Below are 15,593 nucleotides of genomic sequence, written 5' to 3' on the forward strand. Positions count from 1 at the left end.
GGAAATATCTTTTTTCTCATTCATCTTGACCACTTATATATAAGTTTTTAATCATAATTTATTTCTAGCTTAATATATAATTAATGACTGAGTTTTATTTGTAACTTTTAAACTATACTGCTTCGTTTTTCGATTAATATACTTTTGTACTTAAGTCCGATCATTAACCATAGTTATTCATCCAATTGCGTTTGATTGATCCGCTTATGTATTTAACCATTTTATTATAAGATTACTAGTCAATTTTTTATTTATTTTTGATATCTACTCATCTTTTTATTTATTTTATGACATATAATCTTATCAGATTTGTTCTTATTGCATTCTGAGGAAGACTAACAATAAGTAAGTCGAAACGTTAACTATTGATATCTATATTGTTCTAATAAATCGGTTTTTATTTGAAATAACATCCATTGTTGTTGCCGTTTGACTTTTACACTTAGTGTTCGGAAATAGTAGCGCATAGCGTAGGCGCGCAAATCGATACCATAGCGAACGATCGTTACGTTCGAATCAATTTTTGCGTTCGCAGATTCGTTTATTCCGAGATGAAATCGAACGTAGGCTCCCGTCGGCCGTGGAGGAGTCGCGCCCGAGTGCCGGATGCAAAACGCGCGATTCGCAGCGGTTTTGTATTCGCGCGAGTCGCGAGAATCGGCGGGGATGACGAATGTCGCCGATGGCGGCAACAAGCGGGCCATCGGCGGCGCTCGTATTGCGAAATATTCGACTCGCGTGCGCGCTATACCCGGGTCGGCATCCATCAAAACGTCCTGTACGTGCATGCGCGCGTCCCGCGTATCCTCGCGTATTCGCGCGCACGTGTCGGCCGGAGGAAGCCGGACGAGACGCAATCGCGAGGATCCGCGGGCGGATCGATGTGAATCGCGGCGCGAGAGGCGGCGCTGCTGGACCCGCGAAACGTATGAATATTCCGCGCGTGCATCGCACTCCGAATGCGGCACGGCGTGCACGCGGCTTCGCCTACGGCTTCGCCGGCGCGTCCGGCGAAGATATTGAACCCGGGGCTATGCCCGCGAATCCGAACGGGAATTCTGAAAACGACTACGTGACGCGAAGTCACGTTCAAACGGCTCTCGATATTGGTCGCTCTATTCTCTATTGTATATTTCAGAAGACAATCTCTACTTTGTGTTAAACTTAAAATCTAGTACTTTCTGACAAAGCCTATATATCAAAATATTATTTCACATTGTTTATTTCGACAGTGCAGCAAATTTGATAAAAATTTTCCAATTTTTATTAATCATTTTCATCAATTTCAGTATATCGTCAATCTTAATTTGATGAGTATAATCGCTATTTGAATCAACGTGAGTCAACGAGAACATAGATCGTTTGTTCCCTCTTTCGATAGGGTGGCTGTTGGGGGACAGCAGTATCGCCTTTTTACCTTCCCACCCTCCATTTTTCCCAACTCATAAGTCATTGCTGTATGGTCAACCGATACAACGCAACGGCGCGGGAGTGGGGGAGGAAAGTGGCGTGCGCTCGCACACTTACGCGCCCCGATTATGCGAGGAGAGCGCGCGATTTCAAAACACGCTCCGTCGACTTCGGGAGCCGACTCCGAATCGATCGGAGTCTCGCTCCGATGCTCGCCACCGAATTCACGCGAGTCTTGCGGCTATGTTAATATTCCCGAAGTGCGTATCGATATCCATTCAACGGGAGAGCACCCTGTACTTGGACGCTCGCACGAAAATTGCGAGCGGGTATTGGATTTGAGTACCGTCGCTAGGCTAGGCTGGCTTGGATAGTAGGCTAGCGCGCGTGTGCCCCGTGCGCCGCAATTACTTAATTGCTCGTATCTGATTGGGCCCGCCGCGGGGGAGGGATAACGGTGTCCTCGGTTCGTGATTTGCGCGCCGCGCGTGCAACGCGCTTCCATTGGCCGGGTTACCTGGGCGGCCGACGAATCAGCCATTCATTTCTGGAACCCCCGCACTACCGGCGCTAGTAAACCCCGAGAGAGAGAAAGAGAGGGAGAAGGGATGAGAGAAAGAGAGAGAGAGAGAGAGAAGAAGAGGGAGCGAGAGACTAACGGCGGCAAAGTATGAGGCGCGCGCGCGCCAGAAAGAGAGGGAAGAGGAGAGAGAACGGCGAGTATCGAAGTTTCGAATGCACCCGACATCGATAGCTAGCCGCCGTCGCCGCGCTGCGGCAACGTCGCGGCGCGTCCTCGCGACAGTATGAGGCCGACGCGCTCTCGCGTGTCACAGAAATCGTAGAACGACGAGACGAACCAAGGGGGAAGAGAGAGAGAGAGAGAGAAGCGGGAACGAAAGAAAAGAGGGAGAAAGGGGTAGAGAGGGGAGAAGGGAGCAGAGCGCGAGTGGGAGAGAAATATCATCGTTACGAGACGGAGCGCGTCGTGACAAATGCCGGATAACGGATAGAAAAAAGAGAGAGAGAGAGAGAGAGAGAGGGAGAGAACGACGTAGAACAAGGGGGAGAAAGAGAGAAAGGGAAGGAGAGAGCCGAGAAGCGCCGGTCGGTGGTGGCCGGTCGGCGCGGCGGTGGGGCGCAGGGCACGCTCTCTCGCGGTAGCTGCGCCAAGCGCCAGTATCAATATGGCCGTTGACGCGAGTGCAGTGCGTGCAGAGACGTGGACGCGATAGTAGTCTCGGTTCGATCCCCCTAACATGAGGTATACTGCGACCAGGAGGGACGCTTTTACGTAATACCCGGATATAACGAACGTGCACGGCACGTACCCGTAAAATGAACTGCGCCGCGCCCGAGGCAGCTGCCGCCGCCGCCGCCGTCGCGAGCGGCGAGCAGATCGGCGCGGTACAAGGTACGTGGTGAATCATCCTCTTCGGCCGCGTCGCCGCCGCCGCGCGCGCGAGCGAGCAACGTGTAACACCGTCCGTGCCTACACGACCGAGGGAACAACGACACGTCGTCTCCAACGTTTACGGGAGTAAACGTTTTCTCGGAGAGACAGAGCCGGAGAGATCTCGCCGCGATCGATTCGCCGTTCGTCGCCGCTGTCATTCAACTGTAGCCCGTCCGTCATCCGCGGACTCCGCGTCCCGAGCGCTAAACGCCACCCGCGTGGCCCCCTTCGGCCGCGCGCGCGTGACTTCGCGGCCGCGTTCCTCGTTGTCCCGATAAAACGCCGCGCGACGAACGAGAGACCGAACCGCGGAGCTTTCCGAGTTTCGACGCCGACGCACGGCGCGCGACGGGGTGCCCCGGTGCCCGCGACGACGTGACTCGAAAACCGAAAGTGTGTGGTGCGTCGACCGTGCGGCGAGGGAGAAACGAACCTCCGCGCGCGTTTCCGTTCCGAGGGAACGAAAACGAAAACGCTCGTGCGCGGAGCACGCCGGAGTCTCGTGCTCGATGCTCCGAATCGATGCATCGTCTCGTTCTCAAGCTCCGACGCGCGCGTCCGACGCACGTTTCGCTTCGCTATTTCTTCTCTGAGAATAATTACGACGGGGGAGGGGGGAAGGGGAAGTCGTGAATGCGTCCGAGAGTATTCCACGAATTCGCTGGTCGTCCGACGTCCTACCGAGGACAATCGATACCGTCCACGGGATTTACTATCGGCGCGGTGTCTCTTTCGCCGACGACACCGCTTTTGTCGGCTTTTCGTGCCGGTGATTCGGCGCGCGGCCGATCGATGCGACTTCAATTCAGGAATTTCGGCAGGCGAGGTTTTACGAGTTTCAGAACTAGAAGTCGGGTTTTTCACGGTGACTCTGAAAAGCACGATCCTGGTACGACTCTCGTTCGTCTCGCCCTCCCTCGAAACAGTGAAACGGCTCGGAAAACGTGGCATTCAGCTGTGAACGTTACGGAAATATACAACCGGCTTTTAGGCAATTTATAGTCTGCATGGGTCTCTCTCTCTCTCTCTCTCTCTCTCTCTCTCTCTCTCTCTCTCTCTCTCTCTCTCTCTCTCTCTCTCTCTCTCTCTCTCTCTTTCTCTCTTTCTCTTTCGGCACCTGCCGCAGCAGATGTTAAGAATGGTCAGGGTTGTAAGAAAATGATGAGCAGTTCGGAAACGTGCCTGAATTACTTAAAACGATGTAGCAGTTGCCGATCTTTGTGAAAACCGTTAAACGTTTCCTTTCTTTTTCCTTTAATCGATGCGACGAATTCCGATTGCGAACTACCGGGATGAACGAATTCTACTAATAAATTCTGCTAACTCTAACAAATCGGATTATACGGCACGATATCGCGTCCGCATTGATCGGCATTCGCTCTCTCGCCATACCGTCAAAATCGCGACGATTTCTTAGGCGCGGGCGATATCTCTCCGAGCAGAAGGTTTAAACGCTTTCGGTTAAAACGCGATCTTCCAGCCGCGACGAAGATATTTGATATTTCATCGATATATTTAATGTATTTATACATCATCTTTCGCGGCTTTTCTCGGCTCACGGGGACGCGTTGCTCGTTGCTCGTACTTTTGTGTCTTATGTGACTGGAACATGTTAAAAGATTCGCACGTCTGGATTGATGTTTAGATATCAAAAACGCAATGTTTAACAATGACGGAGGGTCTAAACTAAACAGTGACGATGCAAAATCAACAATTATAGAGTTATTTCCATGGGTCTCAGAATTTAAGAAAATGTGCAAATGTATATACGTAGACAAACGTATGGCTTCTTTGACAGCGCTTATGCAGTACTATATCAGGTAATCTACCCTCAGTATTTTGTAATACTAGACGCAGTTCACCAGTATTATCATCCTGAGCACTGGTGTCATAATACTGTTGCATGTGTGTTATAATGTACGTTCAATGTGTAGCAATAATTGATATCCTCCGTTTAGAAATAAGCAACAGATTTATTTGCATGAAGGGTGAAATTTGAGTTATTGGAATAACTTGGGAAAACTTTCAATCAGATTATATGTTTAATCGAACCATATTTTTACGGCACTGATATTTTTTTTATTAAAATATTGATGAAATATATTTTTGATAATATATGTATATTGTATTTTTCTATAATAATCTTCCTGATAAAAGTTAATTATTTAAATAAATAATTATAATATACATTGCAATAGAGGAAGAGAGAGGTAAAATTTAAATTAAAAATGATTGTTTTAAAAGCAACAAACGTTATTTAACAATTTCCTATTACAAATGCGAAGGCAAAGATAATAATGGTCTTAAGCTTTTAATAAATTTTTGAAATAGAATGTGATATATGTAGTTCAAAATTTAAATGGCAATATAATTTATAACATTAATAACAATTTTTGCAATATAGAGTTAATAAACTTTTGTATAATTTTTTAAATGTAATTGAATAGCTTATCTTGAAGAGTTGCTATTGTTGCTGCTTTTTTATTAAATTGGAAAACGTAGCTATATGCATTACATACACTAAGCTTCCTCTATGTGATGTCATTATTGAACTGATCTTGAGGGTCATCCCGCTATTGCATCGACCCTCTCAATTGCTTAATCAGATTGTGTCTGAAGGTCAAAAAAATATTATCTTATCTATTACAAGGCAGTGTTAAAACCGCGAAGAAAGTATTTAATCATTTACTTACTAGCGTAATTTATAAATGCACGATTATAGATTATTAGAAACATTATATCGTTTCATTAGGTTATTCCATCTTATGAAAATGTTACAAGCTACTTAGATTCTGATATCGTATATTATATAGAAAAATAAGTGTTTCTTATTTAGAGAATTTAAAAGTATATATAAAAATATAAATTATATATTTATACATTGCACATATCTGTTTGCTTTGTAAATGTTTAAACATATCTGTTGTTCATTATCTGCACATTCCAAGTATAATTCCAAATATGCAGAAACTTTTTAACGTTACATACCGAACGTCTAACATTAACATATTGTACATTTGTTATACAGCAAATGTATATCTTTCATATTTTTATTACAGAAATGTAAGTATCAGTGTGAATGAATGTTATACAAAGCCTTTACGAGCAGCAAAGTTGAAGGATTCTATTAGTGAAACCTTACTTTTGTTCTTATATATCTATCGCGAGCTTTCTGAGGTAAGTTCAGCGGCCTGTTATGTTATATCACATTTGTGTATAATCCTCTTTTCACTGTACATAGCTTTTTGTACTAGTACTAACCACGTTTAAACAAACAAGATTTATCTTGTTTTCAGGACCGTAATAGATCTATTTACTTAAATAATATGTCCGATTTATTGGCATTGTACATAGATATGGAATTAAAAGCTTCAAAAAAAAGTAAAGAAGATCATAGCAGAATTTGTACAAGACTTACTTCTTGTCTTTATGTATATTTAGGTATGTATTTTAAACGTTTCTTAATTTACTGATTTAATTAATAATAATAAAATCTTTCTCTATATTTTATCCAGAACATTCCACAGAGCATTTGTTAGATACTTTGATAAAAACACAGTTTATGTGCCGGGGTTATCACCGTATTCTAGATCCAATAATAACGTAAGTATATAATTATTAATATTAACTAGAAACTCTCGACATTTTGCTACATCATCTATTATTATACATTGAGCAATGAATTGCCGCATAAAGATATTATACATATTATTTAAAATATTCAATATTCTATAATGCATGATTATCTTTAAATTACTACTTGTTACAAACGTACTTTACGCAACTCTGTTTAAATAAATTTTAATTTACTCCAAAATTGATATTACACACGAAATATATTTAAAGACTTATTTTTTTATATACTTTTAGAAAGTATGGATATATTAAAATTTCTCATATTATTATATGTTTTTTTAATCTGGTTTCAGAAAAGTAACTGAAAATATTCCAACGCCTCCCGAATCAAATATTATGTACATTCGTTATCTTCTTATTTATTGTCTTTGGAAGAAGATAAATAGCGATAGAACTGTGAGAAGTCAAATTATTACAACCGCAATTGCCTCTCTGAGAGAACCACCAGCGACTTTCCCACCATGCGTGTTAGAAGATGTATTACCGAAAGTGCCAAAGTGTGAACCAAATCCAGCAAAATATCTGATGAAGCAGAAATTTGATATAAGAAAATGCTGTGAATTATTTATACAGTTCTGTAGAGAAAGCAGAGGAGGTACATGGCAGCAAAAAAGTGAAAATACATCTACAATACCAAGCTCATCCAAGAGGACTACTTCACAACTGGTAAATATATGGTATCCTAAGATCTATCATGACTATACTTAATACTATACTCTTGAGATCATTTTGAAATAAAAATCTTAATACAAAAATAACGAGGCTATAATAGTTTTTAAATGACAAATGTTTGAAGTTGACCAATTAAATTCTCCGAAATTCACGCTTTATGAAGGTGCACGTAGAACTATATCAATCTTGAGAATAATTGATGCTTGAAAACACTTCTATTATTGCCATGCCTGAGCGTGTGAATCTCGGATAAAGTGATCTCAATAGTCATTAACGGGTGTCACAATAAGTCTGAGATAGATTAACCCTATATATGTTGTCATTATCATATGTTAAATCTTACTTAACATATGATATACAAGTTAGAAAATTATCAAAGAATCTTTTTACATAGAATCCCTATTTAGTTTGTTGCCATAATTAGTAGAGCTTTATGTATGTAAGGACTTTTTCTTCAGGGGTTAAAGAAGCCTGACAGGAGTAAAAATTAGAAAAAAATTTGAAAAGTTGTAAAAGTGGTAAATTAATACGCATATGAATTTTTTTGTTATGTATGTCTTAAGTACATTGAACAATATATTAGTGTAAAAAATTTGATTTTATGATGAATATTAACATCACTGTGTTTATTTTAATTTATTGCTTTTTTTTAACCACGATAACTTGAGAACATTTTATTTGATTACTTTAATATTTCGCATAAATGTTTATCATAATTATTTGCATCGGTTCATGGAGGCTTTTTTTCAAATTTTAAACCGTTTTTTATTTATTTATTTTACAAGCTTGAATTTTTTAGTGAACCAATTAAAATATTATTTTTTTTCTCAAAATCCGCTCCGTGAACCGATAACTATAACTCTAATAAATAAAAAAATGTGCTGATACTGATCTCAGATCACTCCCGTTGAGGCCAGGATAACCGTTAAAGTATATTTTTTTTTGCAAAACAGAATTGAAATAGAAACATAGTGATGTTAATATTCAGTATAAAATCTAATTTTTTTATATGAAAATATTTTTAAATGTACTTAATAGACAAACATAACAAAAAATTCATGCTTATATTAGATTACAACTTTTCACAACTCATCAAATTTTTCCTAATTTTTACTCCTGTCAAGGTTCTGTAACCTCTTAAATATAATTTAGTATTTTTTTTTATTAAGAAGATATTTTTGAATAAAGAAAACAGTTTTGAAATTATTCTGACAAAGAAATAATGAATTATATGCATATTTTTAGCTGGGAATTACATCACGCGAAAATAAAAATATGGAGCGTATCGAAAATAAATTTGTTTCTTCAGATAAAGATATAAAAAATAATTCTGCTTTGTCAAATAATTTAAAGTCTTCAAATTTAACAGAACAAATAAATGTTAAACCTTTAGGCACAATTTGTACAAATATTTCTGTAACACGGACTATCTCTAAGTCGATAAAACCGAAAGTGCTTCCACGGAAGAAGGCTAAAAAATCTAATAAAATTCTAATAATCGACCTTACAACTGATATCGCTTCCGAACGATGTATCAAAAAGAGGAAATCGAGAAAAGTTGCATGGCTCGAAGAAGCTAAGAAGAAACTTGATACAAAGGCGATAAGGGCGTCACAGAAGATTAAAAATCAACAAATGACGGAAAATGTAAACTTTTTGAAGAAAATGACTCTTAATCAGCAATTGGAAGATTTAATTCAACCCGTACATGCCACAGAAAATACAACTTTGAAGAATGATTTAAGTGCATCTACAATACAGGATATGAAGTTAAATAATGAAAAAATAACGAAGAAATCCATGCAACATCTTGGTACAAAACATAAAAATACATCAGTCAATGGTAACACAGTATCTACAAAACAATCGGTAGACACGAATAGCAATGGCAAAATTGAAACTGTTGGGACGATGCACTGCACAGTCTCTTCTTCTGTAATCGTTGATAGACCACAGTCTAATAAATTTAAAGTTTCTAAAAATTCGTTATTGGATATTTCGAATGACGCTAATAAAGTTAACAAATGTCATGATGTTAATTTGGAAGCAAAGAATAATGAGAAAATGAACGATAGGCATAATACACAGACTGTGATTAAACGACTGATAGAAAAAGACACTCCGCCTGAAAGTGAAATCTGTAAAAGAGTTGAAAGTTTAAGGAAAATCTGTGATTTAGGAACAGAGCGCTCTAAAACTGTAAATACTCCTTCGATATGTGCCCAAGATGATTCCAAAGATGAAGATGATAGCTCTAATCATAATACTAACTATCTTAGTACAACTAAAGATAAGTTATCCCCACATGTAATTTCATCTCTGGAGCATACGCATTGCAGAAATAATATAAAGGATAAAACAAATGACGAAAGAATAGAAAATTTTGGTAACAATGAGAAACGTGTTCAGGAAGATACTCATGAAACGATAAGTAACGAAACACAGTGCTTGAAATCAACCACAGTTGATAGCGAGTTAAGTAAAGAGAAATTTGCAGTTTCCACGACAGCAACTGAAACTCGTACTACAACAACTATGAGTAATGTGGAAATATTAATAAATGATGCAACAGAATCTGAGCGGTTGCAACAATCATGCATTACTGAAAATACAAGGCACTCACAGGAATCTGAATCTCAAGATAAATATGTATCAACAAGCCATGATGTTGCAAATAACGCTGTAAGTATTAGTATAATGAATGAAGACCATTCTAATGTACAAACAGATTTAAAAGTTGGTACATGCATCGAAGTAAGCGGTGACATAAGGGATAATAGCAGATTCTCTAATCACAAAATCAGAGAGACTATTTTTGAAAATCACACAGCTGATAAGAAAAATATTTCTAATATTCTCGACATGTCACTGTGTTCAAAAGAAGGAGTCAATGATGAGGAAGATATCGACTTGAAAGCAAATCATAAAGAAGAAAGCACAGAAATTGAATCTAACAGGAATTGTAGAGAACGTAACGTAGAGGAATTAGGAAGATCTTCTGTGCTGTGCAAAAAAGTTGACCAAATGCATGATCACAAATCACCGAAAGAATCGTACAAGATATCACATATGAAAAATATTCAGGATTCATCGGAGGATAAATGTATCATTCAAGATTCAGAATTACATGATAATATAGATGGACTTTCGTTATTAGCCAATGTTATCGCAAGTCAGCATGTATCTCATCTAAAAACCGAACGCGAGTTAAAATACGAACAAATCAAAGTCAAGGATTACGCGTCGTTAAGAAGCTCTCCTTATAATCAAACTACGGATGATGAAGCTGATACCAATGACTCATCGAATACCGTTTCCCAAATTCTGGAGAATCCAACCGCTGAAGTCATCAATAGAATAGTCGGGATTTATCCAGAGGACGCGTTAGACAAAGTAGCACTTCACGTTGAAGTGACATCGACAACTGATCCTGATGACCGCGAAAACGATCCAAATGATAGCGTGTCGCACATTGTTGAAACTACTATTAATTACGAAACAGACACAATATCCAACAATTTAAGTATGGTGGAAAACAATGTGCAGTCAATAAAGGAGAATACGAACGTTATATTAAACGGTGAAACAGTCGTGCTCTTACAAAAGTCTCCCAATAGTAATTTATACATCATCAATAAAGCAGTGGAAAATGCACGAGATCATAATAGTGACGATGAGAGCTGTCCAATGAAAGAAAAGAGCTGGATGTTCCCACCGGAAGATTGTGCGTCGTTTGAAGTTGTTAATACGTCAGAGCATATTTCGTTTAATTTGGATCTGCCGCAATACAACAAGGAATTATCGTGCCAAGAAAATAAATATTCCGTCGCAAGGAACAAAGGTATAAAAATCGAGCCCGAGGAGGAAAGCAGCTTAATGAGCATCACGGAAATGAAATCTTACGGTAAGAAAGGTTCATTGTCGGCTGACATGTTACCCGCGACATCGCAGATCTATCAGGACACGAACATCGCGAATGTGAGCATCAGCAAGTCGGTCGATAAACGAAAATCCAAGTCGATTCTCACGTATAGGCAGAACATTAAGCAAGAGTTCAGCAATCATATTACGCCGAATTGTGGAATACAAGGGTGCAACGGAATACATTCGCATCCGCACGAAGTGATTGACCCGCAACATTCGTTACATATTCCGGTCACCCATCCCACGACAATACCTTCGATTTACGGGAACTGCGCGGCCGGCACTGATCTGTGTATGCCGTATCACAAGCATTGCACCTCCGTGTCGTGTAGTTTACAGATTAATTCTACTACTTCGCTCCATTCCCATACGAAATCCGCTAATTCATGCGGAAGATCGCACTGCTCATGTCTAAATTGTACGTATGACATAGTCACGCATTGTAGACAGTGTATACACCCTGCTACAGACTCCCACGTGTCTTGCATTGAAAGTAATTCTTATTTTTTGCCCACACATTCATCAGTACAAACATCCGCCGTCCAAGAGCACGATAGGACAAAAAGCGAAGCGGTAATAAGTAAATTGTATGACGATCAAATATTGCGTAAACGAGTACTACAAAATAATACGTTGCAGAAGCTGGATGTGCCACGCGAGCCAGAGAAGTTATTCGAGAAAGACATGGAGAACAAGTTGCCACTGAAAAAGAGATTGAAGGCTCATGCCATGATGTCAATGGCATATGAAAAGATACCCATCAAGACGGAAAAATTGGATAACTATCCTGGAATTCCCATGATGTCCATAGCAGCCTTAGAAACGATAGATGGTACACAGAAACGTCCCGCGCAAATCATTAAATCATCATACGAATTATCTCCTAGTGAAGAGGATAATCCACACGGCAGCTATCATTTCAACTCGAATATAGTGCGACGGGATTACTACAAAGATATGCACATTTCTAATACACATCATAATCTTACGAAAGAAAGTACAAGAAATCACGAGCGTCAGTTTCGACCGAACGGTGATCAGCCTAACGCAGTGTGCCTAGAAAGTTGTCAGGACAGGACACCTGCGCAGCGGAGAGACGTCACGAATCCAACATCTCTGAAACGTATAGCAACGGAGACGATCGAGCAGGATAGCGCGTGTAAAAAGGCGAAGAAAACGCAGTCGTCTATTAGACAAACGAGAAGCTCAAAAAGAAACGTTCCTAAGGTAAATTATTGTTACACCGATGTTGATCCAGAATGGAATCCGTCCGGTGAGTCAAAACGAAGACGTAAGAAGCCTAGTCGATGATCAATACTATTTCATTACGAGAAGTCATTGCTGTAAAAATGAAAGAGAAAAAGGAAGCAACCTGTATAGAGGACAAATGTGTTCTTCAAGCTGTGGCACTGTAAATCTGTAAATATATGTACAAAGTGGAAACGAAAACAACTCTTCCTAGGAAGATTTAGAGATAGATCGTTCAGCAGCGTGTTCAAGATTAGCGTCAGCGAAGAGTTACATTAGCTATATAGAAGACTCCTGCATAAAATATTTTTGATGTTTGGTTAGATATCGCTAGAAGCAAGTTGTAGAGAATTTTATTCCGTTGAACCATAGTTTAGACATATCCAGTTGCGACAGTAAGCGTCGGCATCTTTATTTATGATCACGTAATCTATCGTTATATCCTTGGCTGCGGAAAATGACACATTTCACGATAGAATTGTCGTAAAATTGGAGAATATATGTTTTAAAATTAAATTTTTATTAAATTATTTTTTTACAATATTTTATTTCGTCTGATAACAGTTTAATATAATTTTTCTCATTCAGTTTTAGAAGCCGTGTTATTCGTAATACGAAAGTAAGTATATAAAGATTAGTACATTAAAATAATGAATAAATGCGTTTATTTATAACGTTATTTTATTTTTTATGTACACTTTCTTTATTACATCTATATATATTTTTTAGATTTTTTCTTACGCATATTTTTCCCTCAAATTTTAAAAATTTGTTTTTCACGATTCGGTACGATGTATACCATGTACAAAAAGTAACAAATACATTAATTATAGCATCTGAATCAACTTATAAAGCGGTATTCATAGTCAGATATTTGAGATCTGACTATGAATATCAGCCTTAGATTTGTTTTCATTTCGTTCACAGGCATTGTGGCTTCCTTTAAAAATCTGAAAAATGTAATTCTTTTTATATCACTTTGGTACGTACGACTTCTACAGTTTTTCACACGATGGCATCGTTTCTGTAAATAAAATATAATGTGTAGCATACTAATAGGTCTGTTCTTTTTCGAACAGAACAGACCTAATAATAAGTTGACACATTTGGTTTTACTTTAATTATTTTGTTTCACGGTCGATAAATATTTTTGTGACATACTTAAATAATATTCTACTCCACATCGATAAAATACGCGGATCTCTTTCACTAAGCACATGACGGTTAATAACATATAATACCTGTTGCACATCATGGAAGGAGCCACGTTGCTTTTCACATTTGAGTCAACTTGCATTTGTCTGAAGCTGAAAGTTTAGTTTACACTTTCGTTGCACTACCTCTTTTGAAAAAGCGTCTGTTAGCGAGTAATGATGATTTATTTGTTAGGAAATTATGACATTATTTTTTTGCTAAAGCTCTTCAAAGTCAAATGATAATGACATTTGCAAGCGCTTTTAGTATAAAAGCGAGCAAAACAAACTTAACAACTTTAGCAGTATATGCAACGCTGCTATGTTGTTGGTTGCGCTTTTCGGAAATTAAATGACCTGATTTTTTACTCTACTGTCATAACTGGATATGTCTCAACTATGGTTAAACATCGTCTGTCTCTACTCCTTGCGATATTGTAAATGATATAAGGCTTTGTAAGATAATATTTAAATTTTAATGTTTTTCTATTGTCATGGTTGCAGCGACGTTTGTCGCTAACTATAATTTTCTTAAGCATAAAAATTGTTTAAATTCTTGTAAATTAAGATTCAAGTTTCTGTACAGTTTTCTGTATAAATATGTATTATACATATATGTACATACATAATCAATGCCAAACAGAAACTTATTTGATGGAAAACGTATCTTGAAGTAATATCATTTTTAAGGTAAGGTAATTTTATATAATAGCATAGTTTGCAATTTTGAATTGTTTACTGACACGTAAAGAATGCTTGAGCAAAATGATATAAAATCAAACATATCAAAAATATTATGTATAAATATGTTTACATAGATTATTAATTATATCATTATTATTGTGTTTTTATATGTTATTTCTCTTTACTCTTATTACAATTGTGGAATAGAAAGATACTACAAATATTATTATTGTATTTTATTCTGTATGAATGATTTATGATGATAAATAATTATGTATAAATTTTTCTCCAGGTTCCTGAAGAAGACAAATTTAGATTCAGGAATGTAATACGACCAGGTTGACGATTGAAAGTTAAAAATGTATAAAATCTAAAAATACAAATTCATTGAACACAAACAGGATACACAACGTACCAGGAGCATGTTTGCATAGGTATTTCTACAATATCATGTAATATATATATATATATATATAGAATTCTGTATCATAAATATCTGACAAAATTTAGCTTAAATCTCGCATTTCTGATATTATATTTAATCGCGATATAATAGCTTTTCCGATTTGTTGTGATTTCATAGAGATACACACGGCTTCACACATATTTTTATAGCATATGTTTTGTATTTCAGATTAATTACCCGCTTATACTTGAATAACTTTGGGCAAGTGTTTAATGCAAGCACATAATGTCAATAAATTCGCCAAATGGTGCAAAATTATTTGTATTGCCGTACAATTATAAAAAAACTGGAAATGTTTAATTTCTTCCACAATCTGTCCTCTTATTATATATAGAGATGCAGCCCTATATTATATCAAGAAAAAAAGCTATTGTTTAATATAAACTTATATACATACAGGTACCTATCAAAATAAGTAGAGTAGTTGAGTCAGCCGATTCGTACGATAACAAGAAACTTCAGGTCCCGTTGAAAAAGAAAGAAGAGATAGTATGCTACGTAATTGAAAGTAATCCATATATTTTTCTTGTAATACAAATGTCCATCTTTCGTTAAAAAACGCGAGCTACGCGAGGGCTACACGAGCTACGTATTCTAAAAAATAAAATGACTAATCGAGCTTGATAAATAAAATGAAACTGAGGCATGCAAGGAAAAATGCACAATTTAGATATCGATAGTTACCAAGATAGAAAAGCTTTACAACTAGCAAGCATCGTATAGCTTGTTCCTATGTAATTATTTAGTATTTCAGTTCATATGTCTGGAATCTTACTTTAAGAACCGATTAACATTAATATATGGCATTTAATTAAATTATATTAAATTTAACATGAATTTTATGAGGTAAATTTTTAAGAACAATATAATTTTTAAATGCTGTATATTATATTGTAAATGGTTC

At 37.6% G+C, this 15,593-nt stretch overlaps 2 protein-coding genes across 3 annotated transcripts in view; both read left to right on the forward strand.

Annotated features, from left to right (window-relative positions):
• Window positions 1–15,593, forward strand: part of Wcy (WW domain-containing adapter protein with coiled-coil wacky) — a 50,767-nt gene that overhangs the window by 13,080 nt on the left and 22,094 nt on the right. The window lies entirely within an intron of this gene.
• Window positions 1,798–14,651, forward strand: LOC139768086 (uncharacterized). Its single transcript, XM_071697960.1, has 8 exons — window positions 1,798–2,824; window positions 4,512–4,686; window positions 5,926–6,043; window positions 6,163–6,307; window positions 6,382–6,469; window positions 6,796–7,168; window positions 8,420–12,965; window positions 14,516–14,651. Exons 1-7 carry the CDS (start codon window positions 2,749–2,751, stop codon window positions 12,407–12,409), a joined length of 4,965 nt encoding a protein of 1,654 aa, XP_071554061.1. The 5' UTR covers window positions 1,798–2,748; the 3' UTR covers window positions 12,410–12,965; window positions 14,516–14,651.

The sequence above is a fragment of the Temnothorax nylanderi genome, unplaced genomic scaffold (genome assembly GCF_030848795.1).
Source record: "Temnothorax nylanderi isolate EJ_2023f unplaced genomic scaffold, tnyl_v1.0 TNYL_tig0001_pilon, whole genome shotgun sequence".
Lineage (NCBI taxonomy): Eukaryota > Metazoa > Arthropoda > Insecta > Hymenoptera > Formicidae > Temnothorax > Temnothorax nylanderi.

Coding starts and splice junctions, on each gene's coding strand:
- LOC139768086 (XM_071697960.1), top strand. CDS start 2,749: ATGAACTGCGCCGCGCCCGAGGCAGCTGCCGCCGCCGCCGCCGTCGCG. Junction 2,825..4,511: donor GCAGATCGGCGCGGTACAAG/GTACGTGGTGAA, acceptor ATTGATGTTTAG/ATATCAAAAACGCAATGTTT. Junction 6,308..6,381: donor TTGTCTTTATGTATATTTAG/GTATGTATTTTA, acceptor TATTTTATCCAG/AACATTCCACAGAGCATTTG.